Source organism: Bacillus rossius, chromosome 2 (genome assembly GCF_032445375.1).
Source record: "Bacillus rossius redtenbacheri isolate Brsri chromosome 2, Brsri_v3, whole genome shotgun sequence".
Classification (NCBI taxonomy): domain Eukaryota; kingdom Metazoa; phylum Arthropoda; class Insecta; order Phasmatodea; family Bacillidae; genus Bacillus; species Bacillus rossius.
The window spans coordinates 31,894,805-31,921,419 of NC_086331.1; the positions used below are offsets into that span (position 1 = coordinate 31,894,805).

At 34.4% G+C, this 26,615-nt stretch overlaps 1 protein-coding gene across 1 annotated transcript in view; it reads left to right on the forward strand.

Annotated features, from left to right (window-relative positions):
• The window catches only part of LOC134528874 (aggrecan core protein-like), a 67,513-nt gene extending 43,230 nt beyond the window's left edge, over nt 1–24,283 (forward strand). The window contains exon 4 of the mRNA XM_063362540.1: nt 24,047–24,283. Within this exon, the coding sequence (XP_063218610.1) occupies nt 24,047–24,283 (237 nt within the window). The remainder of the gene's footprint in view (nt 1–24,046) is intronic.
• The last annotated feature ends 2,332 nt before the right edge of the window (nt 24,284–26,615 follow it).

Genomic DNA, 26,615 nt, shown 5'->3' on the forward strand with positions numbered 1-26,615 from the left:
TTCCAATAAAAAAAATTATAGTACAATTAAATATTTGGTATGTTTGTAACTTTCGCTAAAAGGTCTGGTTGGATGTGTTAAGTTGGCACATGTGCAAAAGTTGATTTGATATACGGTTTTTTTGTATGAAATAAACTTTAGGTTTAAAAACTTTTAAATCAGACTCTTAATTTTTTTTGTGTCTGAAATGTTTGTATGGTAAACAAAAAAAAAATCATGATTTAAAATTTTCATTGATAAGCTTTTTTATAGATACGAGAAACAGGAAATTATGCAAAAATATCAATGTTTTCTACATATAAAAATGCTTATTTTGATGCAGCAATTTATGCTAGAAAGCTGATACAGATTTTTTAAAAGCTTTTAAGTGTTATTCATTTGACGTATCACACATTTCAGTCAGGGTAGAACAAATTCCAAATCTTGTTTCAAAAATACTATTTAATCACAGGCTCTCGAGCAATTTGTGAATTCTAGCCGCCCGAATGCAAAAGTTTCATTGACGTTTCGGTTGAAATTGCTTTCGCCATCGTCAAGTTTATACGATAAATCACCGAAAACCTTCGCTTTCAAAGAGGATATAACCCACAAACCAAGAAATTTCAGATTTTAAAAAAAATGTTTAGGAAAAATGCAGCTTTTACGAGTTATACTGAACAATTTTTTTAATAGGACGAAAACGATACCATATTTTTATAAATATTTGCTTTTCAAATCAAAATTCAATGAAATTTACATTCATATTATAATAGTCTAGCGAAAGCTTAGTCCAAAAATATATTATCATTACAAAGAACAATTTTGATCGCTTTTTTTATCTTTTACGCGTGATAAAGTATTGATTTTCTCGTACAAAACAAGTATTTGTTTTTTATCTCAGCTATAAATATATCGTCTACAATTATAGACCACGGAACGTTTTGTGTATATGTATAAAATGCTAGTTAGTTGCATGTGTTACCTATTCTCTATGTATATAATTTGTAAAAAAAACTTATACCTCATGCAAGAAGGAATTATTTTTAACAGTCTTAGTGTAATGAACGAATTTAAGGTTTTAAAAATAAACTTATAACAAAAAAATGCTGCAAAATAATTTACTATAAGTAACAGATTAACTAATAGACAATTTTTGCCAAAATTACAAATTTTATTTGTATGCAAAATTTATTATGGTTGCTAAAATATAATTAAGGATAATTTCCCTTGCTTTATTATAAATTTTTCATTAACTAAACAATTTTTGATACATTTTTAGTAAAACATTATTTCTAATATATTTTGTTCATATGGTGGCATTTTAAATAAATGCTTGGTTTTTTAGAGTAAATTAATTTCTTACAAATTTTTTGTTGGATTTATAAAAAAAAACTCTTTGAAAAGGCTTATATGTTAAAAGCAAATGGATGTGATCCCAAATATAATATAATTTACGACAAACTTATTTTAATATCAAATGGTAGGCTACGTTTTCAGATAAAACTATAACTTCAATTTCTTATCATTTCAATTTTAACAGTTTCACTGTAAAGAGTTTTAAAAATGTGAATATAAATTTTTAACTGATAATCAAAATAACATATATATATATATATATATATATATATATATATATATATATATATATATATATATATATACTTAGTCTGTATAAATTTAAAATATATACACAAAATATATTTAAGAAAATCCAAGTGCCTGTTAAAAGCCTCTATTTCAGTAGAATATTTCTGTAGTTTTATTTTAATCTGTAAACTAAATTCGCATGTAATTCAACGCATTACCCTACAATGAGAAGAATTGAAGTTCAGTTAAACTTGCTCTCTTAGTAAACTGATCATGTTTGTGTAATAAAACGTCAATAAAAGTGGCGATTGAAAGACTTAACTAGCAAGAATTTTAGATCACTAAACCAAATTTAAATTATAAAGTAAATTAAAATTTTTGGCTTGCGTAAGTCAAAAATCGATTTAAAAGTCGCCATATATATTTTTTTTTACTTAAAAGTATATTTACTTTACTTTATACTTTGTTTTTGAAAACATATCTAATTACTGAATAATTAACGAAATCAGTGAAAGATTTTTGAAAACAATGAACATCTACTCGTACATAAAAAGTTCGAATTCATAACTAACTGAAGAGTGTTTTTAGTGATTTAAAAAAAAAACACACATTGCAGGCTATGATTTATAATTTCGTCCTCTTATTTTCCGTAATCAAAGAAGAAATATACTAACTTAATTCGAAAGAAAAGTATTGAGATCATTAAAATCACCGTCTCATTTAATAATTATGTTATTTTAAATATTAACATTTGCAACCTGGTCTATGTAATGTATAATTTTTGGTTACATATTAACTAATTCGTAGTTATATCCAAAAGTGCTTCTTCACTCAGTTTTAGACAGTCATTGCATTTTTATTTATTTTTTCATGATTTTTAAACGGTCAAAATGGGGTGGCACATGTTTTATTTAATCATAATTCCTTTAAATTACTTAAATGCCTTTCATAATTTCATAAAGTAAAAAAAAAATCATTCGTTGATTGTTTACCTTTATATTCTGTGATTAATAAAAACTCATTTCGAAATTGCGTGTTAAGTAGCCTTTTGGCATAATTGATGCTGTGCCATTCATCACTACAATTTTTAGTGTTTTTTTTTGTCTGCAAATAATCACTGGATCAATATTAGCGAGATACTAAACGGAGGATGCCCGTCGCCACTTATAAGGCGTTTATTTCTTTCGTGAAACGTAGCGACCGGACCCATTTCGGCCAATTAGACGAGAAACTCTTTAAACGGCGCCAGTTAAAAAGCGAAAACTCAAAAACGTGACGCAGTTGTTCTAGGGCACCTTCGTGGGAGCCGTCAGAATTGTGTTCATGATTCACAATTAAAACAGCACGAGAGTCTTCCCGGAAAAAAGTGATTTAGTGGAATAAAGTAAATTAACTGTAGTATTTCTCTTATCTCAAATACATAATTATAATAACATCTATAAAAATTTCCTATAATTCATGACACATATAATTTAATTAAATACTTATGAAATCAAATTAACACAATTTTACTAACCCAGGAACACAATATTAGTAATTTTTATAAATAATAATAAAAACAAACTATTTAAAAAATCACAATTTATATGTTTAAAAAGTAATATTTGATATATAAATAATAGGCAAAGGGTAGACCTATTTTAAATAAAATAAATATCATCCATAAAATTTTCAATTACTTAAGAGACAAATGAATTAAGCGTCTTTATTTAGCAATCTTGAAAAACATGAACAAAAATTTACATCTCATAATTTCCTCTTAATTAGCAAAAAAAAATGTATTTTATACATTTATAAGCAATTTACTTTTTACATGACTACTGTATATGTCAAAGTCACAATTTAAAATATTTGGGCATATAATTAAAAAAAACTTTACTACTACCGAAATGAATTATTGTAATATAAACTTGAATCTTGACTTTAGCAACACATAAATTTTTGAAGACCCTAGGGAATTTTCATTGGATATAATTATAATAAAAGAAACATTTATATTCATATCCTTACTTAATAATTATATGGTTTACTTGATTTAATTGCAGTAAAATATTCATAATGTTTTTTACAATAGATATCTTATTTTTCATGTTAGTAATAGCACAATAACAGTGTTTATTGCGAACTTGTTTGGCAGCAATGACAAACGGAAGAAATTTATATTGTTAAAAATCTTATTTCTAAGAACATTCACTGATAAAAAAATGTTTGACATAAGTATAAACGGGCTGGTTGGAAATATATTAACCTTTAAATAATGAACCTATATATATATCTAGCAAATGAGTAATTATAAAAAAATAGTTTATATTTTATTATTTGTTTTCTTGCTGTGATCGTGCATTTCGCATCTTAACTTGTAAATACAAAGGAATGTTAATGGAGGATCACAAAGTCATTTTTTTAAATGAGTGTGCCGTAGCGGACGTTGCTATGAAGAGATGGATTTTCTCGGGTTGCTAGTTATACTTCAACTTTTGCGACCCGTCTTTTCTCAGAAATAATATGTACAAGATTAGCTTAAAATCACTTTAAATACCGGCAGAATTCATTCCCATTAAAAAAATTATATCATTAAAACATCACTAACAACAACCATTCGGTTTTATGTAAAGAAGTTTAGTGTTTATTGTTGCTGGTGACTCAGAGGTCTAAAAATAGAAGTAGTTAAAGCAGTTTGTCGGGGAGGATTAATTTTGTGTCAGAAGCAACAATGTTTATTGGAAACTGATAAATGTTAAATGTTGGCAATGTAGCAAGTTCCCATCAACAATACTGCGTGACAAGGGTTAAAAAACAATGTAAATTTAGGGGTACATTTTTGATAGTTTTGAACCGATTGTGAATGATTTAACCGGGGTTGAGCACCGATATCACTTGAGTTAGTTAGGAGGTAAAGAGATAAAGTTGTGAAGGGGGGTGAAAACCTTTACTTAAGATGATTGAGATGAAATTATCGTGAACCAGTGGCCGAATACCATCGTTACTTAATGCAGTTCACATGTGAGACATTATAGTGTGACGTGGTCTGTGCACCAATGTTACTTGGTAAAATTTGAAGGGCAAAGTATGGGTTGAGCACTGATATAACTTAAGACAGTTTGGAGTGTTGCTTAATGGTGTTATAGGAGCTGAACACCTATGTTACGTGAGACAGTTTGTAGGTGATAGTTGACGTACTGACAGGGGGCTGACCTTGACTATATTTGAGGCCGCTCGAAGGTAAAGATTGACATCTCGACAGCAACTAAGAATTGACGATACTTAAGGCAGTTCGGACGGGAGATAAATGTCGTTGTGACAGTAGCAGATCACCAACTTTACTTAGCGCGACAAAAATGGAATCGTTTACGTTGTGACAAGAGCCTAGATCAGATGTGAGTATTGACGTTTGTGAAAAGGTCCGAACACCGACTTAGCTGGAGGAAAATTGGAGATGAGAGTTGACATTGTAAATGGAGCCAAATATTGATCTCACTGAAGGCACTTAAGAGGTGAGGAATTACATAACGGGGCCTGAATACTGGCATCTCTGGAAGAAATTTGGAAGAGAAAGGTGATGTTAAATGATCTGAACATTGACTTCACTGAAGGCAGTTTGGAGGTGAGGATTAAATTTGTGACAGAGGCTGAACATTGAATTCACTGGAGGCAGTTTATAAGTGAGTATTATTGATGCTAGGACAGAAGCTGAATCCAGACTTTACTGGAGAAAATTTGGAGGTGAGGGTTGACATTGTCAAAAGAGCAGAATGTTGATTTCACTGGAGGCAATTTGGAGGTGAGTATTAACATTGTGGCAGGGGCTGAACACCGTCTTCACTAGAGGCAATTTGGAGGTGAATGTTGACTTTGTGATAGAAGCCAAACACCGACTTTAATGGAGAAAGTTTGCAGGTGAGTGTTGACGTTGTGATGACAGGAGCCGAACATTGCCTTTACTGGCGGACATTTGGTGGTGAGGATTGACAGGACAGGGGCTGAACACTGACATCACCTGGGGGCAGTTTGGAGATGAGTGTTGACGTTGTGATAGGGGCTGAATAGCGACATCACAGGAGGAAGTTTGGAGGTTAGTGTTGACTTTATGACAGGGGCCGAACACCGACTTCATTGGAGGCGAGCATTGACATGTTGACAGGGGCTGAACACCAAAATAACTAGAGGTAGTTTGCTGGGGAGTGTTGACATTGTGATGGGGAATGAGTACATCACTGGTGGCAGTCGGGAGGTGCGAATTGACATCGTGACATGGGCCTAACTTTGAATTTACTGGAGGCAGTTTGGAGGTCAGTGTTGACGTGACTTGGAGGTAAACAGGAGGTGAGGATTGACGTAGTGACTGGCAGGGGCCGAACACAGGCATCGCTGGCTGCACATGAGGGAGGTGAGTGTCGACCGTGTGACAGCAGCCCAGCGCAGGCCGGCTCGGGGAAATCACGCAGGAGGCGAGATGCCAGGTGTAGGAGTCGCCGCCATCGAGTCGGGAAGGGGGAGGGGGGGCGGTGGAGGGGGCACGGAGGGTCAGTGAACGACCCTTGAACCCCGGCCAGGTGGCCGGCACTGTCCGAGACGGCCGGGCGGGGCGGCGACCAATTTCGGGCCGGGCCGAGATGCCTGGGCACTGTTTGTCGGGAGGGGAGTGCCTGAGGTCTGGATCTCGGCCGCTCGTATCCCAGGGCGGCTGGTCGCGTCATACCTAGCAGCGGCGTAGGCTAGGGGCTGAGCTGCTCACTATTATTCTATCGCTTAAAACCTTAACATAAGCTAAAAAAAAATCGATTATTGGAATCATATTTGTTTAACGATTAATATTTCCCGCAATCTCACAGCACAAATTTTTATTCTTATTTAAAGACGTTGACCGTTTTAATTGTTGTTACAATGTTTCTAAGCTGTTGCGAAATTTATCAAGCTTCGAATTGAAATGGTAAATTAACAGTAAAAAGTATTATTTTTCTATGAATTCATCGATTTGTTTACATAAATATAGAAACAATAGAAAAATTTTCGGTTTAATTTTTCTATTACACCTATAAATATTTCGTTACTTTCCAGAACAATCTATTGTTACAAATTTCGATTAATGTTTTAACAAAAACCAATATATTATTTATCCTGTGCTGAGTTCTTGTTGAATATAGTCTGATTGTTGTTACAGGATCCCGCCCGTGATCTCGGAAGGAAAATCCTTACTAATATTATAAATGCGAAAGTAACTCTGTCTGTCTGTCTGTCTGTTTGTCTGTTTGTTTGTTACCTTTTCCCGCCTGAACGGCTGAACGGATCGTAATGAAATTTGGCAAGGAGATAGATTATATCCTGGGGATGTACATAGGCTATCTTTTGTCTGTAAAGTCGGTTTACGGACGATAGTTTAACGTGACAACGTCATAACAAAACATTGATGAAATGATTGATCCAGAAGAAAAGGAAATATCATATTCGGCCTGAGACTGAGCCGTAATAGGTTTTTGCAACCAAACCATTTAGGCATTAAAAATATTATATTCTTTGAGGAAGGAATTTTTTTAATTTTTCAATCTTTTTCATGATAAAATCTACATCTGCATACTTTTATGAATAAAATTGAATCATTTTTATTGAATTATCACTATTTTGTATGGATACAAAGGAGTGAAATGAAATGTGCAATTGAATTAATAAATTTACTTTTATTTGCATTCATTAATCCAAATATATTTATTACTTTTGAAATGTTGCGTGCGCCATATTTATTTTTACAAGTACAAAAAAAAATTTCGCAGCTGTCAGGTTTCGAACTGATAACTTCTAGTTTAAGAGTTATAAAAACTTTGTTCACGGTAGGGGTATAAAATTAACACAATTTTATAACAAATACGCATCCCAAATACACCAAACTTATTTATAATGTGTTACAATATTTTTTAAAACATTGTGCAAAAGATCCCGTGTGTAATTTTAATTATTATGTGTAACTGTAAAACACCATTGTTGGTTAAAAACGTATTTGAATTTTCAACATTACTTTTAAATAACCGTACCGATTATGCTGAAAATCGGTGGACGATCGTTAAATTGCATAATATTAATAATTCAAACGACGAAAATATGATTGAAAAGTCAAATCGATGGTTGTTCCAATCGAGTGGAAGAGAGATCGAGAGATGCCACGCATGCGCACAATGAGCAAACAGAACACGTCCGTAGTGGGACATCCGCAGTGGGACACTTTTTCGTGCGTGCAGCCGGCGTTCATCGATTTATTAGACGTTGTCACGTCAAAAAATAAATTTTAGACGGGTTAAAAATATATATCTTAATTTTATGTAATGTGTGTCATAGATATACAAACTGTTAGTGTCATTCCTCTATGTCTGCCGAGCAATAGCTTTCAAGCCATTACGTTACGTTTTGCTATTGTAAGGAACTAAGAAGAGAGTAAGAAAAAAATATATCTTGACAGTTTGTAGTGTCGCCTTATTTGTTTCAATTTTCAATACCGTTTTTGTATATTACAATTTAAATTGCAGAAAAAAATCATGTTTCATAGACACATAAATAGTGAGTGTGTGTCATTTCTCTATGTCCACGAGGTCTCGCCGCGTCAATTTTCTCCTTGGGGCGAACCCGTCCGCTTGGTTAAATAAACAGCTTTTATCGTTGAATGATTTCATGATTTATTTCATGAAAATCTGCTCTCATAAAAAAGTTAGTTTTATAGACATTCAATAGGTCTCTCTCTCTCTCTCTCTCTCTCTCTCTCTCTCTCTCTCTCTCTCTCTCTCTGAAGATCAATCTATGAATCGTTACAAATTTATTTCCTTTATTTTTTTTTAGTTTGATTTGATACAATATGATTTCACTAAAAATCAATTTCTACCCCTTCCTATTTTCATTTCCACATTACGAAGTTTCACTTCTTCCACGCGGAGGGACTCCACGCAATATTTTTGCATGCAATTAAAAACTATTTTTTAATGATGCCAAATAAGTATAACTTCTCATGCGCGTACCTAAGTACACGCACCCATTTTTTTAATTTAATTTCTTCTATATATATTTTTTCTCCCAACCAAGGGCACTCATAATTCTTTTAAATTTCACGTGTATGTTTTCAATGTCATTCGAGTTGTACAATTTTTTTTTGTCAAATTGGTCATTATTTATACTTTGTTTCATTTTGGAAACATACGTATTTTAGGTATTATGACAAATAAAAAAAATTAGTTTCACTAACATTCTTAGGTTTTTATTGTGTGGAGAGTTTCAAGTTTAATATATTGTAGGTACATAAATGCTTAAACTTATAAATTTCTTCGAAATTTATTCATAGGTTGGTAGGGCCTACTAATATTTTCTATTTGTCAATATTGTTATCTTTTTTTTACATTACCTACTTATTTGCAAGGAGTTTGGTTTAGTGTTTATAATTTATCTGCTGAGCGTCAAGAGTCTTAGGGCTGATGAGACCGAAGACCAGAAATATTTATCAATTATGTAATATATTGTTGAAAAATTTGAATTTTACTATTTCAGGAAAGTTGATTTTTTTTATTAATTAGAATAGTTACGTGTAATTGCCATCTTCCTTTATTTCATATTAAACATTATGTTTGGTTGAGTGTGAGATAATTTTATTTATGTATGTTTTAATTTCATTTAATTTCTTATATATATATTCTTACCTACCTACTTCTATTAAATGTCAGGCGGATGTTAACATTGTCATTCCAGTTGTATAATTTTTTTTTGTCAAATTAGTTGTTATTTATATTTTTTGTTTCATTTTGGACTATGATTTTTTTTTTACTTAATTCAAAGAGATGTGGTGTGTTCAGGGAGTGATATCTATATTAATTTCTATACTCCTTTGGATAAGCGGAATATTGCCACCACAGTTTTACATATAAACAAATCCTACAAATGTTTTAATCATTATGACAAATAAAAACTAGTTTCACAAACATCCTTAGTTTTTTTTGGTGTGTATAGTTTGAAGTTTAATATTATGTATGTACGTAAATCCTTAAACATAGAGTTATTTATTAATTTATTTAGATAATTATTCATAGTTAGGTAATAAGCTTTCTATTTGTCAATATTGTTATTATGGTAGATAGGAGTACAGTAAATGCCCCTACATTCTTATATTTCTTTACATCTCTTTCGATTTGGAGTGTTTCCGAGCCATTCGGGGTCCTTAGCGTCAACCCCCCCCCCCCCCAGGTGGTTAAAGCCCCAAAATTTCGAAAGTTTAAAATTTTTTAAAAATCTATCTCTTTCGATTTTAAGTGTTTTCGAGCCATTCAGGGTCCTCGAACCCCACCCCCTCTGGGAACAAAGACCCAAAATTTTGAAAATTTCAGGAATTTCAAATATCTGTTCTTTCGAGATGGAGTGTTCCAAACCATTCGAGGTCCTGAGCATCCACTTTCCGCAAAAGTGAAAGCCCCAAAATTTCGAAATATAAGAATATATATAAATTGGATGTTGGCATGTATGTCGTCGATAAACTCTTACACCGTTTGACCGATCGCCATGAAAGTTGGCACATCGAAGTGTTTTCATCATGGAGAAGGTTTTTATGCTAACCATTTTTTTTGTAACTCGCCGCTAGATGGCGCTGTAGCGCATCAACTTCTAAACCTTTCAACCGATCGCCATGGGTAAACAGAAAACCATAGGTCACAGATACACAAACAGTAATTATGTGTCATTTCTTGATGTCCACCACACTGGACATATCGCTATCCATTTTGCTGTAACTCGCGGACAATATATCACCCGGTGTTCAGCCCGGGCAAAGCCGGGTACTGCAGCTAGTAGTATATAATTTTACGCGGGTGAACACAATTATTTTATCATGGTTCCAAAATTGAACAAGTGACTTACTTCAACCAGTGTGTAATAAGTGGTTCTAGCGTTAAACCGTACAACATAATACAAGAAATGACTATCTAGCTGTACCTTTGTTTTTGAAAACACATACATTAGTATTGATATATTGAATTTTAAGATGGCCATTTAAATGTTTTAAAAAAAGTGGCCGTTTTTAAAAGTGGCCAATACGTAAATGTATAGTAAATATTTTAAAAAATTCTAGGTTTTTTATAGCGAATTTCAAAAAAATATAAGTTCACACATATAAGTGGCATGCAATACGAGGAATATAATAGCTATATTACTTAAAAAGGGGCGGGGAGGGGGGGGGGTTGTCTGTAAAGTCGGTTTACAGACGATAATTTTGCGTGATAACGTCATAAGAAAACAGTGATTAAAAATTGCATAATTTTTTAATTTTCAAATTTTACAGTTTTTGCAAATTTAATTGAAATAATTTGTTTAAATATAATCACCAACAATTAGTTAAAAAGCCCGCCTTAACCTGTTTGATATTATAGAAAATTTTCTCGCACGGTGGTTGGCCGGTTCTTGCACTCTCGGCTCAGGCGGAACGTGACAATTTTTTGTGCGTGCAGCCGGCGTTCGTCGATTTATAAGGCGTTATCACGTCAAAATACTCTTTTTAATTAAATAAAACTTATTTATTTTTTGTTTATGCTTGGGGTGGTACTAGTGGTCGGTGGCCTACCTGAAGACACACTTAACCTGTTCTTGCAGTCCGTGTTAGTAAAAACTTCATCCCGCAAGAATTCGCACGCATGTGCTTCCTCTGACTGAGTTGGTCTTAACATCCAGTAGTTAATCACAATTCGCACAGCCACCGGTGATACATACTCAAAGCTGTGCCAATCTCGTTTAGCAATATTATTATCTCTCTCAGCAAAAGAGAAATTTTCTTTCAACTCTCTTTTATAGCAGTAAAAACATTCTGTTTGCAAGGCTGTATTCACGAATTCTAGGCCATTACTCTTTTTTTTTGAATTGACTTCAAAGGAAAAAAATATGTATTGAAAATTCTGATTCTGATAAATTTTGAGGTTCACCAAAAATATATAATGTAAAAATAAATACAAATTATTTATAGCTTCAGATTATATGTTTACAGATGTGATAAAATTAAACTTTGTGTAATTTCATTTTTAAAAGAAAATATGTATCGCATTTTAAATTGTGCCATGCGATGGCCAGTTTTTGAACATTGGGGTCAAAATTACACCAATTTGGTGCACCTGAATATGAGTCGTGCAAAAAGGACTTTCTACAACCACCAGACCTCGCCGATTTTGGCATTTACGGCAGGAGATTAGTGATAGAGACCACAGAGGCACAATACACTATAAAAATTGTTGTACTTTTACAAGGATTAGTCCTTGGAAACTCAGTTGCCAACGATATCACTTGTATTATTACAATGCAGAACTTTCTACAATTGGTAATTTTACAAAACTCTGCCTTGCAGTTTTAACAAGTGATATTGTTGACAACTGGGTTTCCAAGGATTTTCCTTGAAAAAAATACAAAAAAATTTGTACAATGTAGCATTTTTAAGAGAAATTAATATGACACGGTTGTTGTATCACTATCACACTAGCGCGTTAGCTGATTAGCGTTTCTGACTATTTTAATAAGCAGTTGCTAAATGAAACATAGCCACTTATTTTGACCACAAGAGATGGTGCTAACGTTACGGACACCAACTTTAACTTGGCAAAATGTTTTCAATATTTAAACATTTTTTGTTTATAACATTCCAAAGTTATATACAAGTAAAAAAAAAATATGCTTTTAAATTTATATAGGTACACTTATCAGAAATATTGGTCAAAACGCTAAGTGTTTCCAGCATATACGTATTCAGAATATTTTTATATCAGTAAGGACGCCAGTATCTGTGTTTCATAGGTCAGCGTTAAAGATTTTTATGGTAAAAAAAACATTTTTGTTATTACGAGTATGTATATATATATATATATATATATATATATATATATATATATATATATATATATATATATATATATATATATATATATATATATATATATATATATATATATATATATTCAGTATACATAATACAATAATATTTTGTGGTGAAAACACAATAGGTTTGTAGCGTCTACGTAGTGACATTAATGAGAGTCTCAATTTTTATATTTATGCCCCTAATATTTTTTTTAATAAAAAATATTTTTTCTGTGTCCCTAAAATATATAATGGAGTGCCTATTAACAATAAAAATATATTAACTTGGTAAAAAAAATTTTTTGTTGTTGACTGTGAGTCTTATCAGGTTATCAGCGTATGATAGGATAGTTGTCAAGCCATCTCCTTATCAACACATTTAGCTTAAGAGCCTCAGTCTACCCGGGCACAAATACGATGTGCAGAGCTTCAGAAGAATCCATGCGATTTCAAAACTGTTCAAGATATCCATAGTGGGGTCTGTTTACGATATAAGCCTTTAAGAATGCTCGGAGGACAAATAAGAAGTACAGTTACCGTATATATATTTTTTGAACTGTATATTTATGAGAGCTTAAATACCTAAAACACGTGTTTTACAAATATTTTTTAAGGCATGAAACATCCCGTACAGATTCTTGAAACCTCTCAAGAGTCATTTAATACAACTTTATCTTCATTTCTCCACCATAAATAATGTTGTGGTTCCCGCTTAAATATCATAGTCACCCAATGCACGACGAGAAGACTGCGCGCCAGCCCACAGCTTGCGTTTAGAGATGATTCCGCACTTGAATCGCCAACAAGCGTCGCACTTATCATCCTGACTCACTAACACAACCTAACCCCTGACAAGTCGAGCCACTTAAGGCAAGGCATGTCAAAAAAGTGCAATATTGTTTTCAGTACACCAAGGATGCGTTGTGGCATGTAATGTATTATAATTAATAATTAAAAATCTCATGTATAAAGAAATCATGTTGCCGTGATATTTTAACCATAGTTTTGTATGCTGCAGGATAACTATAATGATAATATCAACCAATATATACTATACTGCCCCTATATTAGCACGGTAGTATATTAAATTATTTTGCTTTTAATATTTCGTATTTTTGCACATGAATTTAAATAAGTTCATAATATCGCCACATTTCATTGTTTAGAAAATGTTTTTTCTTACGAACCAGGCCTTGTTTCAGTTTTTATGAAAAGAATGGCAAATTTTTATATCCGTTCTAGCACGTAATCGCGTAGAATACCATTTTGTATTAACATTTTGTATATAGCCTTCGTCTACAAACACTTTATTTTTGGTTTATCATTCAAAACTCAATAAATTTTATATTTTCCCAAAATCTTTGAAAAACTAAGGTTTCTGTGTTTTGGAAAAAAAATATAATTTTTAATTATTTATTTATGAAAAATATACTCAAAATAAAGAATTAAGAGACGAATGTTACATAGGTACGAATGGTTGATCCAAAACTACATACACACACTTTCAGAGCATGCTTTGAATATCGTAAATATTTAAATTAAGTACTTTTAAAACAAATAAATATTTACTTGTTTGGTAGAAAATTTATTTTATAAACAATTAAATGTGGTTATGTTATGAATTTATTTAAAATGATGTGTGAAAAAAAATATTTAACAGAAGTGAAAAAAAAAATAGGTTGGGTATAACGAATTTTGGTTCCCAAAACAATGCAGCCCCCCCCCCCCCCCTTCCAACAAACACACACACACACAAGTTACTCAACACTATCGAGACCGTTCGCTACAGTGACCCAATGGCAAGTCGAAGTCGCAACGGTAGTTCGCCCCCCCCCCCCCCACTTCCCATTCCTGCCCATCCCCATATCCCCCCTCTCCACCCCCCTCCTTCATCAGGGGGCCGCACGTCTGCAACCCTCCCACTTCCTGTTGAATGTGAAACAATACAGTGTCGTGGCTTGCACGATGGTGGAGAAGGGAGACAGTTTCTTTTTTTTTATCGATAGTGCTGTTTTTTTTTTCATCCCTCCCACTTTTAACCCCTACTCCTCCCCCCTACGACCCCTCATCACTCACCAACCCTACTTTTTTCCCCCTAATTTAACATGCGAGGAAACCATTTTGCGTGCTCTCCCCTCTCCCCCTACTCACCCCCCCCCCCTTCTACAAAGTTTGTGGGTCGACAGTGCGTTGTTTTTAATACTTCTACGTTACGTGCTACACGGGCGTAACTTCGTATTCCATGTCGTAGGGCTAACTTGTCTTGAGGGCAATCGCGCACGTGATAATATCGTGACGGTTTACTTAAAAATATATATATACATTACCAATCAAACATTCGGTTTGGTCACACTCAGAAATTAAGGCGAAAGAAATGAAATGGTTTCAACTTAGTATTTACGTCTTCGACGTCAAAATATTTGTCGGTCCAGTAACGAAAGATCCGTTATCGATATTTTCTGGAGGAATGAGGTGTAACCTAAACATAATGAGTCTGAATTGTGCCAACAAACTTCGCCTGCAGGTTCGCCACTACAAAATAAGTTGAAAGCATGTTTACGACTCAAGGTCTGAAGAGATTCACAAGGCTGGTGCAGGTTGTTTCGGAAGACGCTCTTAGTATCAAGAGCGTACGCAGAATTTCATTTCGTGGAGAGATAGAACCACTTCGCATTTCGTTCGCTTCCAGATACTTTCCTTTTGTTAGTGGGCAAGCTAGATTTTTTTTATAGATTTTATGCCTTTGAAGTTGGGGCTTATGAACAATTTTGGTTGTAAATAATAAGGAAAGTATTAAAAATATAACACTTAGCGTCTGGATTATGTTTGATTGAATGAAGTTCTACATCATTCGCGAATTTTTGGCTGTCGCAAAAAAAAAACAATTTAAACAATTGGAACTATCACGTTTATTTTTACATTTTTTTGTGACGTCTTACTACCCGCGATTATTTCAACGAAATAAAATTTCGAAAGCGACCAAATTCACAGCAGGTTGCAGGAAATCGTTCAACTAAACATAATCCAGATCCTCATTGCTTTCATCTTAAATAACTTATGTATGATTTTTAATGAAAATGTTGCTCGTCTCCTAATCCAAAGACATTTACCGGCCTTGGAAAGCACTTCAGACTGTTAGTCATATAGATGTGTTCCACTGATTTTATCGTTTTGAACCAGCAGCGGAAGTTATTGGGTCAAATTCAGAATCATCCTGTGTAGTCAACCAATTTCAAATGGAAGAGAATGTGTAGTAAATCATTTTGGGGAATAAAAAATTAAAAACCCCTGCGAGCAGGCATTCGCGAACTGATTTACCATCACGAGTTCCTTGTGGAACGTGCGTTCCCCCAAATACCCCCTCCCTTTCTCGCCGGGCAGTGCCTTTCATTGCCATTTCTTTTTTCTTTCTAACTCACGTCGTGCTACACGCCGTGCGAACCCAGCTTCGCGGCTGGCCACGTGTTTCGCAACACCTCCGCCGCTATTGGCCGTGCCAGGGCTGCCAACCACTGGACACCTCCAGTTCCCGGGAGCAAGTCGCGACCAATAACCGCGGTCGCCATTGTCGACCGCTTCTTTGACATTTTTGTGCCGACTGAGGTTTGTGGCCAGCAGGGAGGTTTTCCCCGACCCTCTTTTGTTAACAAAGGTAACTAGCGCCCGTTCGAAACCGGTTTCGATTCAGGTGCCGTCTGAAAAAAAAACACCTTGACGACGGAATAGGCTAATAGTTATCATTAGTTCATTTATTAGCGGCTTGCATTCGCTTCCGGGTTACACGATGGTGGAATTTTCGTTTTTTAAATAGCTCGGGTTAGTTTTTAAACATTATTTATGTAGTGTATTTTTTCCCAAAAGAACGATTTTTACATAATCTTACTTAATTTTTTTTTCATGTAATTAAGTTTGACGTACATATTAAGAAAAATATATTATTTTGTTTAAAAAATATGTGAATAGTATGTTTTCGTATTTCACTTGAATGTGTTATGTTTATATGGACAGAACCTGCTTTCCACACTTCTTCAGAAATGATTCGCCACTGGTAAGAGATAAAAAGAAATACTTACTTGTAAATTTTGGCTGGCCAATTAATTTTTTGTTATTGTACCATTTATTGAAAAGTTATATTTTAATGAGACAGATATCTTATTTTCAAAATAGACTAATAATTGTGAAACACGCGGATATCGTTGTCTACGAAGGTAAAATTACAAATTTTATCTTCATTTTTTGATTGACATAAATGTTACAGCACGCTTTACCTGTTAGCTTTAAATGAAAAACATAAAAAGAACATCGTGGGGTTATTGGGAAAAATTTGGCAAGTTCATTGGCATGAAATTTTATGATTTTTGTAGTTTCTAAGTTAAAAAGACAAAAGGTTTCTGTAACAAATAAATAATATCTTAAATTAAAACGGTTTTATACTTTAATTTTATTGGCTCACTGTTGACAATGTTTTTTTTACAAACTATTTTCCAGTAACCCAACAATATATTTTTTTACAATTATATCCAGGCGTCGTTTTTGTTAATTTTGGTTTAAGGAAAATTGTTTCAAAGGTTGAATTTGGTTTTTAAATTTTTGTTCGCATGAGAGTGAATATTTTTTTGTAGCTTCCCGGGTTTAACTGAAAATTTTATTACAGTCATAAATTCTGACTTACGTATCGATATTTCAGGTTTTCGCAACAAAACGTTAATCGGGACCTCGCCCGCGCTACGATCTCGGTACGGCAGTTCGCGTGAGGTCGACGCGAAAGGATGCGCAGGTGAAATCCGCACCTTCAGTCCAGGCGCGCCAACTTAAGGGCGATGGGAATTTTTGTAAAAAGAAAAAAGAAAAAAAAAGAGAAACGAAAATAGCGTCCCTACCTGCGGTCGGCGTCGGCCATTCGGCGCCGGTGGAGCCGCCTGGCGGCGGCGCGGCTAACTCGCGGCGTCTCGGCGCGTGTTTCGGGCGTCTTGGGCGGAAGAGGACGTCCGCATCGATCCACCCACTCCCCCCTCCACCCCCCGCGGGCCTGACCGGCGCCGACCGCGCATGCGCAACGACGCCCCCGAGCCGTCCGCGCTTGGCGCCACAGGAGGAACACAAAGAAAAAGGAAAAGATCGCTCGCCATAGCATCTTACATCGCTCCAAAGTCTGTTAAAATCCATCCGTTTGTGGCGTTCGCCTGGACTTGTCCGCCCCGACAGCTTGCTTCTGACGAGTATTTGTATTTGATTTTTTTTATGAAATGATATTATAAAAACTGGATTCTTTCTGAAGGACTAAAACCTTTGGGAAAAATTTGCACTTTTTATGTTCTCAATCAGAATTTTTTAAAAATTATTTTACAATTAACTGAAAAATTTAATATTATCTCTTAGTCCTTTAAAATCAGTAATTAAAGTCATATTTCTAAATATTTTTGCAAAATATTAATTCATTGAATTACTGTTATAAAATTTTTGAGACACTGATTGTTGATTCAATCAAAGTCATCCATGTATCTGAGTAGGACGCTATTTTATTATTTCAGCTCAGTGATTAATATTTCAGAAATAAAGATCAAGAATTTTTTTTATTTTATTCATTATGTGTGGGTGTAAATGGTTTATTTCCAAAAAGTACCCTTTAATTTATAATTATATTGAAAACAGTTACTTATTTAAAAAAATCATTGAATTCATTACCATGAATTGAAAATTAAAAAATCGCAATTCAATGCAGTCCAAATAATTCTTAATAATTATTTATTACCTAGTAAAATACTCGTTTAAATTTATAGTTGGGAAAATTATTTGAAAAACATTAAAGCCTTTAAATATATTGTAATTTATTTATATATTATGAATTAAATATTTATTTGTTTTTTTTTTTAACTAACCAAGGTTTGAAGGTTTATTTAAGATCGTTTAAATAACGAAAAAAAAAAAAAATTTCAAGACTTTGTAACAATATATTTTTAAAAATTTCATTTAAATAGTTTTTAAAAGAAGTTTTAAACTATTTTGCTTACATTATTTTATATAATATGTATTTATAACATTTTAAAACATTACGTTATTTATTAAAAATAATTTTATACTTTTAACAACTCTACGTTACTGATGAAGTTGTTATTTAACGCCTAAGTAAAGTAGAGTTGTTTGTCCAATAAAATCAATTTCTTTAGTTTTTTCATTTTTTAATAACTATATTAAAAATTTTTTTGAGGTGGTTAGTTATAAGTCTTACAGAGTCTAAAAAACATTTCAGTTTATACTATTTTTTTTTTACTAAATTCCCTATTTGCTTGTATTCTCAGTGTCTACGCCAAGTTCTGTTGTTTTGTAGAAATACTAAGTACCTAACTATATTTGAAATATTAACATTAAATTTGTTTAAAATTAGTTAAGCAATTATTTAGTTAAATACAATAATGTTTTGAGCATGATATTTTGTCTTCTTCTAAACATTAATTTGAAATACACATTAATGTAATTTATTGCAATATAATACATTATAAAGATAAATATAAATTTATATATTTTAACATTTTGAAAATTTTTCTTTTATTCTATGTACACCCTATACTGTAATAATTGTATTGGAAATATTATTTTTATATAATCCTATATTTTTACATTAATGTGATATTTATTTTAGCTCTAGTTAATTGTTAATATTTTTTGTGAACAATTCTGACGTAATGAACATTTTATAAAACTCGCGCCTCTGACAGCACTAAGATATCAAAACTCATAAAAATCGACTAAGTGAGAACAAAGATAAAAGCACGTGACAAGTAATTCATTAATACTTACACGGGTTTCTGCTGTACTTCCTTAGTTAAAATTTAAAAAAAGATGTTTTAATGATATTCACAAAAATCTCGTGTGATTGTAAAATTGAGTTAAGTTAGTGGCATTAGATATCGTATTAGCACATTTCCTCTCTCCCCCCCCCCCCCATCATAGTTTTGAATGAGGAAAATTTATTGAACTGAAACTAATCAACTTAAAATAAAATACAAATATTGACTTTTGGTTTGAAATACTTTTGCCCACTATTTCGTGTAATATTATGCACGTAAAAACCAAATTCTCGATACAGATAACAGTCGGAATAGAACTATTCTGTAAGTACGAGTCTAAAACTCTTAGGAGCACTAAGAGTATGTTTGGCTCTCAACTCCAACATCTGGTCTCATCTACGCCAAAGCAATGAACTGGCTCTTAGCATTTTATTTTAACACACACACACACATATATATATATATATATATATATATATATATGTTGTTTTCAGCTTTTTATTCTGCGCTTAAAGTTTAATCGATTGCGAAGTCCTAAGAAGCATATGTTAGGGGCAGAAAAGCATGCACGAAAACGATTATGAAAACCACGATCCTAACAATTTCTGCTCATAAAAAAACCATATGCTTTATACTTAGATGAAAAACAGAAATAAATTTCTCATGAAGGTGCTAGAGGTTTCTAAAATGATTTTTTTTGTGAATGAACGCCACACATATATAAGTACTTACTAAAAATAAAATACTTTATTTCGCTTAAGTTTACCATTAATTGGCTCTGATAGCCTATAGCCCTATTACAAATTTGAAGGAATTCGCAACTCTCAGGTAAGTTATTTTAGGCTTGGTGGTGAAATTTAGGACTAACTTATTATTAATTTATATAGCCTAACGTCTTGTATAGAAAAATACCATTAGCGACCAAGGCGTGGAAGAAATTTGTAATTGAATCAGACTTCACCTCTAATAAACACCACCAATTCATTTAGGCCTACCTGGAGAATTTTTGGGAAAAAATGTAAATTCGAAATTAGAATGGCTGAACTGGAGCTATGCCCTGCATGTCTCAAATCAATTTCCACTGATTCGCCACTGCTCAAATTAATTTGGTGTAGTACAGTAATATAACACGCCGTGCGTATTTGAGCTCTGTTCGTGATTGATTGGTGTCATAAAGCAACTATTCATACTTTGTTCGCACTCTAAATACGAAACTATTATGACTACTGCCAATCAGTTGAATTTCACAAAAAAAAAAAAACTCTTAGAACTGTCCTACACAGATTAAAAATTGAGCAGATTTAACATTTTTCCAGTGGAATTTTCCTGGTTCACAGTGGTTTTTAAGAGTTTTATAGTTACTGTCTACGCTCCAAGAGTATTTACTCTCTAAAATCAGTTATTTAAATATGGGAGGCTTGTATATCATAAACTCATTAAATTAGCTCTCACGTGCCGAGTTTGTTAGTAAATTTTTGGTAATCACTATTTGTATACATAATGTAATAAATAAAAATAGTACAAGCTCCTTTACTTTAGTTAGCGCGTCACAAGACTATATAGGTATTTCCTAAACGTTGTTTTCGTGAAGTTAAAGGCCATGCAATTGATTAAAATTACGAACAATAGCGTGTTCACTGCTTTTAAGCTTTCGAAAATAATTTTTAAGAAAAGCTCTCAAATAGGAGTGATGATTATAACATAAATACACCAACGTTGTGTGTGATACCAAGCCTTAACTTGGTATTAGTTTATGTGTTTTTAGATTGAATTTCTCTTTAACAATGTTATAGTAATTTATTTTAAAAAGTCCATTCTCAAGTTTTTGTATTTTTATCTACTTTATCATTTTTTTTAATTTGTTTATGAGAAAGTTTTGGAAGATTGAAATGATTTATTACTTAAAACATTGTAAATTACAAATAATACTGTCTATCCATCAACTTTGTGCCTGAGTATCAAAGTGTATTATGTTTAATAATATATTAACTATTTTTTCAGAAAAGAATGCTCGTAGACTCAAAGTCGAACTTTGCGGTGGCTGAATAAAAAAAGCGAGGTTATTAATCTAAACAGAAATAGCGAGGGTGGGAGTAAAAAATAATGGCGCGTGTGATATTGAAGGATGCTTAGGAAAACAATACGGAGGAGAAAAATGGGCGGCAGGATAGGAAGAAAGGGCGAAGTTTGAGAAATGGGTGTGAAGGGAAGTGGAGTGAAGAAACAGTTGACTGCGATGGAAACAAAAGCCGCAGTCTGACATTAAGAAATACGGTTATGGAAGGGGGGAGGGGTGCTTTTAAGCCTGCTCTGCAGCCGTAAGCTCATTATTTTATATTTATTCGAAACGTTCTACTTGCATACTTTTCAAGTGGCGTAATCGTTGTGAAATTATTGCAAAATTTAGTTGCAGTGGGTAATGAGACACGCGTGTTTTTGACATTGCTCGTTATAGCTTTAAAACGGATGGTAATTTCCTGGTTGGGGAAAAGGGGAATTGATTGATAGTCTTCATTACACGTCTTGATCTGCAACATTTATTTTCTCATCGGAACTTATCAGCGAAATTAGCATATTCGACACTTAAAAAAAATATCCAGGACATACACAGGCTGCAATTCAAAAGATTATCAAGTAGCCCATTCGGGATGTACTATCAATAGGTATAGGTACAATTACTCCCACTTTTTAATTTTTTTTAACCATTAGGTGGTGCCAGTGGCAGTCTAAATTAAAAATGGTGACCAGAATCTGCCATTACGTTGGCAGCCATCTGGAATCCCAGGTGGAATTGTTTCTGTTGAATAACTCAGCCATTTTAAACTTTTGACTAAAAATTATGTCTTAAGTTGTAGGAAATTTAGTCCTTTAAAACTTTGGTTGTAACAGTTTGTACTCTGGGATAACATTTTTTTTTGAATTAAAACTAAAAAAATGGTGATGTATGTTTATTGCATTATTTAGTTTATTATCAACTAACATATAATAATATAAACAAAAATTTAGGGAATTATACCATTGACAATTTGGAATTGGACGTTATTTCTGGGGTCAATATTTAGGTACAATGCACGCGGTAAAAAAATGAAATGTGAGATTGATATTATGCGAAAAGTTCGAATTCTGCAAGTCTTTCTGTGAAATGTAACTGTTATTATTTTTATTTGAAAGAAAAATAAACTCTTTTTTCTCACACTACAGTTGAAGAGTTTCAGGCACTTCTTTTTGACGGGTATCTCCAGTATGATTAACCCACCTATTACCACTTGCCAATTTGTTTCGTTTGCTGACATTTTCCTACCTTATGAGTTTTTTTAATTGGAATCCTGTTTTTGTTTCTTCCAAGTGTGAATGAAGGATCCGAGTGTCGTATCCCCCTCCCCCTTTTTTTACAATTTTTTTTCTTATTAGGTTTTAAAATCAGGATTATTTGCGACGTGATATCAGAATCGAACTACTTGACTTACGTTTTTCGACGATGGTCCTGCCATATAAACTTGGATGGTTTAATCTTCGCAAAAATAGAAATGTTCGTTTACAGGAGTGTCAGTGTTGAATCTTAATTGTGCAGGATTGTCCATTATTCCTTCATCATCGTCAGGATCAAGTATATATCTGCCAAATTTCCGCAACATTCTCCTAAGTTACTCTGCTGGAGATTTGGAGTAAGATCGAACATTCCAGTCCTGCTTTACGAAATCCGCTCATTTTTTTTTTTTTTTTTTTGCAATTCGTTTTACATTTCCATGAAATCTTCGTGAGCACGATTCAAGCGCGGCTCTTGCGGCAGTGGTTATCGCGGTAATGACCCACGATGGGACCTTACACGTTGATCCTAGTACAAAAAGGCTAAAATCAAAATTGTCGATTAATAATTTCCCTACAAGTTTGTTTATTTTTGTCTATGCCCTAAAGTTAACAATAAACGAGAAAGTGCGAAAATTATAGTTCGCCTATTTTTTCTGGTTTAGTTTGAAAAATAGCGAATGTGCAGTAAAAATTGTTGTGACCAATCACTTTAGTCATTGCCATTTTGGGCAAATATTAAAAAGGGCAGAGTTATTTAACAAAAATTAATCCTTCTTAAATTCAAGATGGCGGTCAACGCAACGGTAGAATCAATCCCCATTTTGAATATAGACTACCCCAACACCTTTAAAGTTAAAAAAGTAAAAATAAAGGGGGATGGAGTTTTTGTACATTCAGGCCTTCATTTGGACATCCAGACTGGATATAAGAAAATGAGTGTGCATTGCAGACAAGCTTTACACAAAAAAAAAATTCAGCCTATAAATCACCATCCTAGGCGCTGAAGCCAGGTGGTGCAGTTGAAGAAGCCAAACGCACATTCCAAAGGATTTGCGTTTAGTCTTAACCCAAACATTCAGAATTCCGGTTTTCTTTTTACTAAAGTCCACGGGAATAACTCCAGGCAAATGCTGGGTGGTTGCTTATTATTATAACTATTATTATAGCCGCTTACTGTAAACCTTGTACGTGTCGTCATGTGTCTGCCGTCTTTATTTAATTATTTATTTAATTTTGTGTGCATTTTAACAAAATTCAGCACTAGGCCGGTTCACACTCATTTTGTGTTTTTACAAAGAATGAAAAAATATCACTTAACTCTTAAAATTTCAAAAACATTCCGTGTATATATAAATTTTTAATTAATTAAAGAGCCAGTTCAAATGTTTAAAAAAGTACTTAACAATTATGTCATGTAGTGATGTAGACTTGGCGGTATGCCAGTAAATAAATAACGAGCGAAGAGGTGCGTAATACGTTTAACAGCCCGAGTGTGAGGATTTCGTTTAGCGGTTTTGTTTGTGCCCAAGCGGGTAGGGGGAGGAGGTGAAAAAGGGTGCGTAGGAAGTATACCTGCCCGCTTCGACCGCAGTTGTTTAGTCGCGACGCCGGTCGATTCCTCGGCGGGAAACAAGCGGCGGGAAAGAAGGCGAGCTGTCAAGCGCTCAATCACCACCGACGCCCTGCCTAGGCGTGGTTTGACAGTCGCCCCCGGCGGAACAGCCGCGAATAATTCATGGGCGACGGGTCGATGGGCGAGTGGTTAGCAGTTCTTCAGGCAGCCCCGGCGTCCCACGGCGGCCTTTTGTTTATTATTTACTTTCGCTGAGCGCCTCTCGGGCGGCCGCAACTACGCCGGGGCGTGCAGCTAGTCCCAGCTCGCTGTTCCACCAGCACCGTGGAGCCTCTTCTGCCCCGCCCATCGGTGCTCTTGTAGTCTAGATGCTCATTGCTTCATTGGCTGCCGTGGCTGGCCACTCCCCAGTGAGCCCATGACGCGTGCTAGACCTTCTGCAAGGCTTCGGCCTGAGACGCACTTGGACTTGGAGTCTTCTCTAGCCTAGACCCCTCTCGAACCAATACACCTAGTTTAAGATAGGTTAGGATATAAAGAAAAAAAAAGTAGGCTGTGTAAGGTATCTGTCATGGCTACGGACTGGAAAGATTCATGGGTTCATTGGCCCCTGGACTGGCATCCGCAATCCTCTGCTTCCTCTGGAATATACCACCTGTTCATTGGCTGCTGATTTCTCAAATGTCTTGCCTGGTTAGACTGTGCTCGATGGTTCTTTGTTTGACGGTCTCTCGTTGTCCCAAGAGTCCTCCACAGATAAACTGCGCGCCAACTGCAGAATCAGCGTATAGGACCGAGGATTTGAATTTTTCCCTATCCCAAAATGATCTATTGTTGTTACCTGCACAGTATTTTCCTGGAATGATTTAGAGAAATTTCCCGAAGAGACAAAATCAAGATGGCCGGGTAACTGCTCGATCCCGGGTCTGCTGGAATCCGAGCGTTCAGTCCTGTGCCTGCGTTTAACTCGCTCCAGAACAACAAAATAAAATGTTTTTAATGAGGGCGGAGGAACACAGAATGTTTCCGAAAACGTTTTAGCTTTCCTCTACCCAACAACCATGTATTTATAACACCAATATTCTTAACAGCGACAGAGTTTTCGAAAAACAATTCTGTACAAAACGTTTTCAAGACCACATTACTACAAAACTTTCAAAATGAATAATAACCTGATTTTCTCTAATCTGCAGAAAATAATCGTCAATTATATTTTTTTTTGCGGATTATAAAATGATTTCAAAAGAAAACTGCCCTATTTTAAATATTTATAATTGGTTGGTAATCTGTTATTTCAGACAAACAACATCGTAAGAAATTGTTTTGAAAATGAGTAAAAAACTTTAAAAAATACATAACGTTTGTACATTGTTGTAGCCAATATATTACTATTTATTAATTAAGGAAAATTGCATAATTGAGTAAATATTCACTGCTCATTGGCTGCTAAATTGTGAGCTATCTCAACTGGGTAGCTCGTGATTCGATACTTTCTTCATTGAGGATCTTTAATTGACCCAGAGTCATTCATGTTTACCGTGAACCAACAGCAGAAGAAGCACAAATGTAATATATTTTTTTATAATTTTAGCATATTATGAAATGAATCCGCGAATTTTTCCTATCTTGAACCTTAACTTTATCATGAACAAAATAATGAATACGTATTATAACAGACCTGCCTTTACACCCCTAATGACACACAAACTCTATACGTATGTAACATATGCGTTTAGGAATAATAAAACACAAAACACTTGCTTGTAAATTTATAAAAAAATATTTATATTTTGCGTAAATAAGAAAAAAAACATATTTAAGTCACGACCCTCAAACCAGCTATTACGTGAATTAAGAATTTATACAATGTAGTTCGGTTCGACCATCGAACTTGCGGCTGATTGAATTTTCACAAAAAAATAATTGGAACCTAAGAGAATGTTTCCCCTTGCCCTCCCTTATTAGTTGAAATAACAGTTGCGGCTCATGTCCTCCAGGTCTCAGGATCTACCATCCAGCCACGGGTGATTGCTCCAGGGAAATGAACGGTTTCTTTCCATTGCCGCCGGTCGCGCCAGGGGAATTAAAGCGATTGAAAATCATCAATTAACGGCAGGCGATGCTGCGAGGCAGATGATGCTAATGAGTGGCTGCGGCAGTCACAACTACAATGAGCTCCCCTCCCTACGCTGTCTACCACTCCGCCTGTGTCTTCCCTGGCAGATGCACGGAGCTTTGTGTCACTTCGCGGCTCGGAAACGAAGTTACGTTCGCGGACAACGAAGACGTGAGTGGTCCACGCCAGCTGCGAGCCATGCATTATGCGTGCAGGTAATTAGAGCTCGCATGCCTCGTAATCTACGTCATTACAGCTCCATGAAGCTTCTTTTTTTAACGGTCTGTGTTTCGGTCACATCCATACTTAGAGCAAATATCGCATTTCCCCGCAGTTTTCTCACATGGCCTAAAGTCCTTGTTGTGGTGTCTGTTGTTCTGCTTTCGAAATTAGCAATATTTTTAATGGA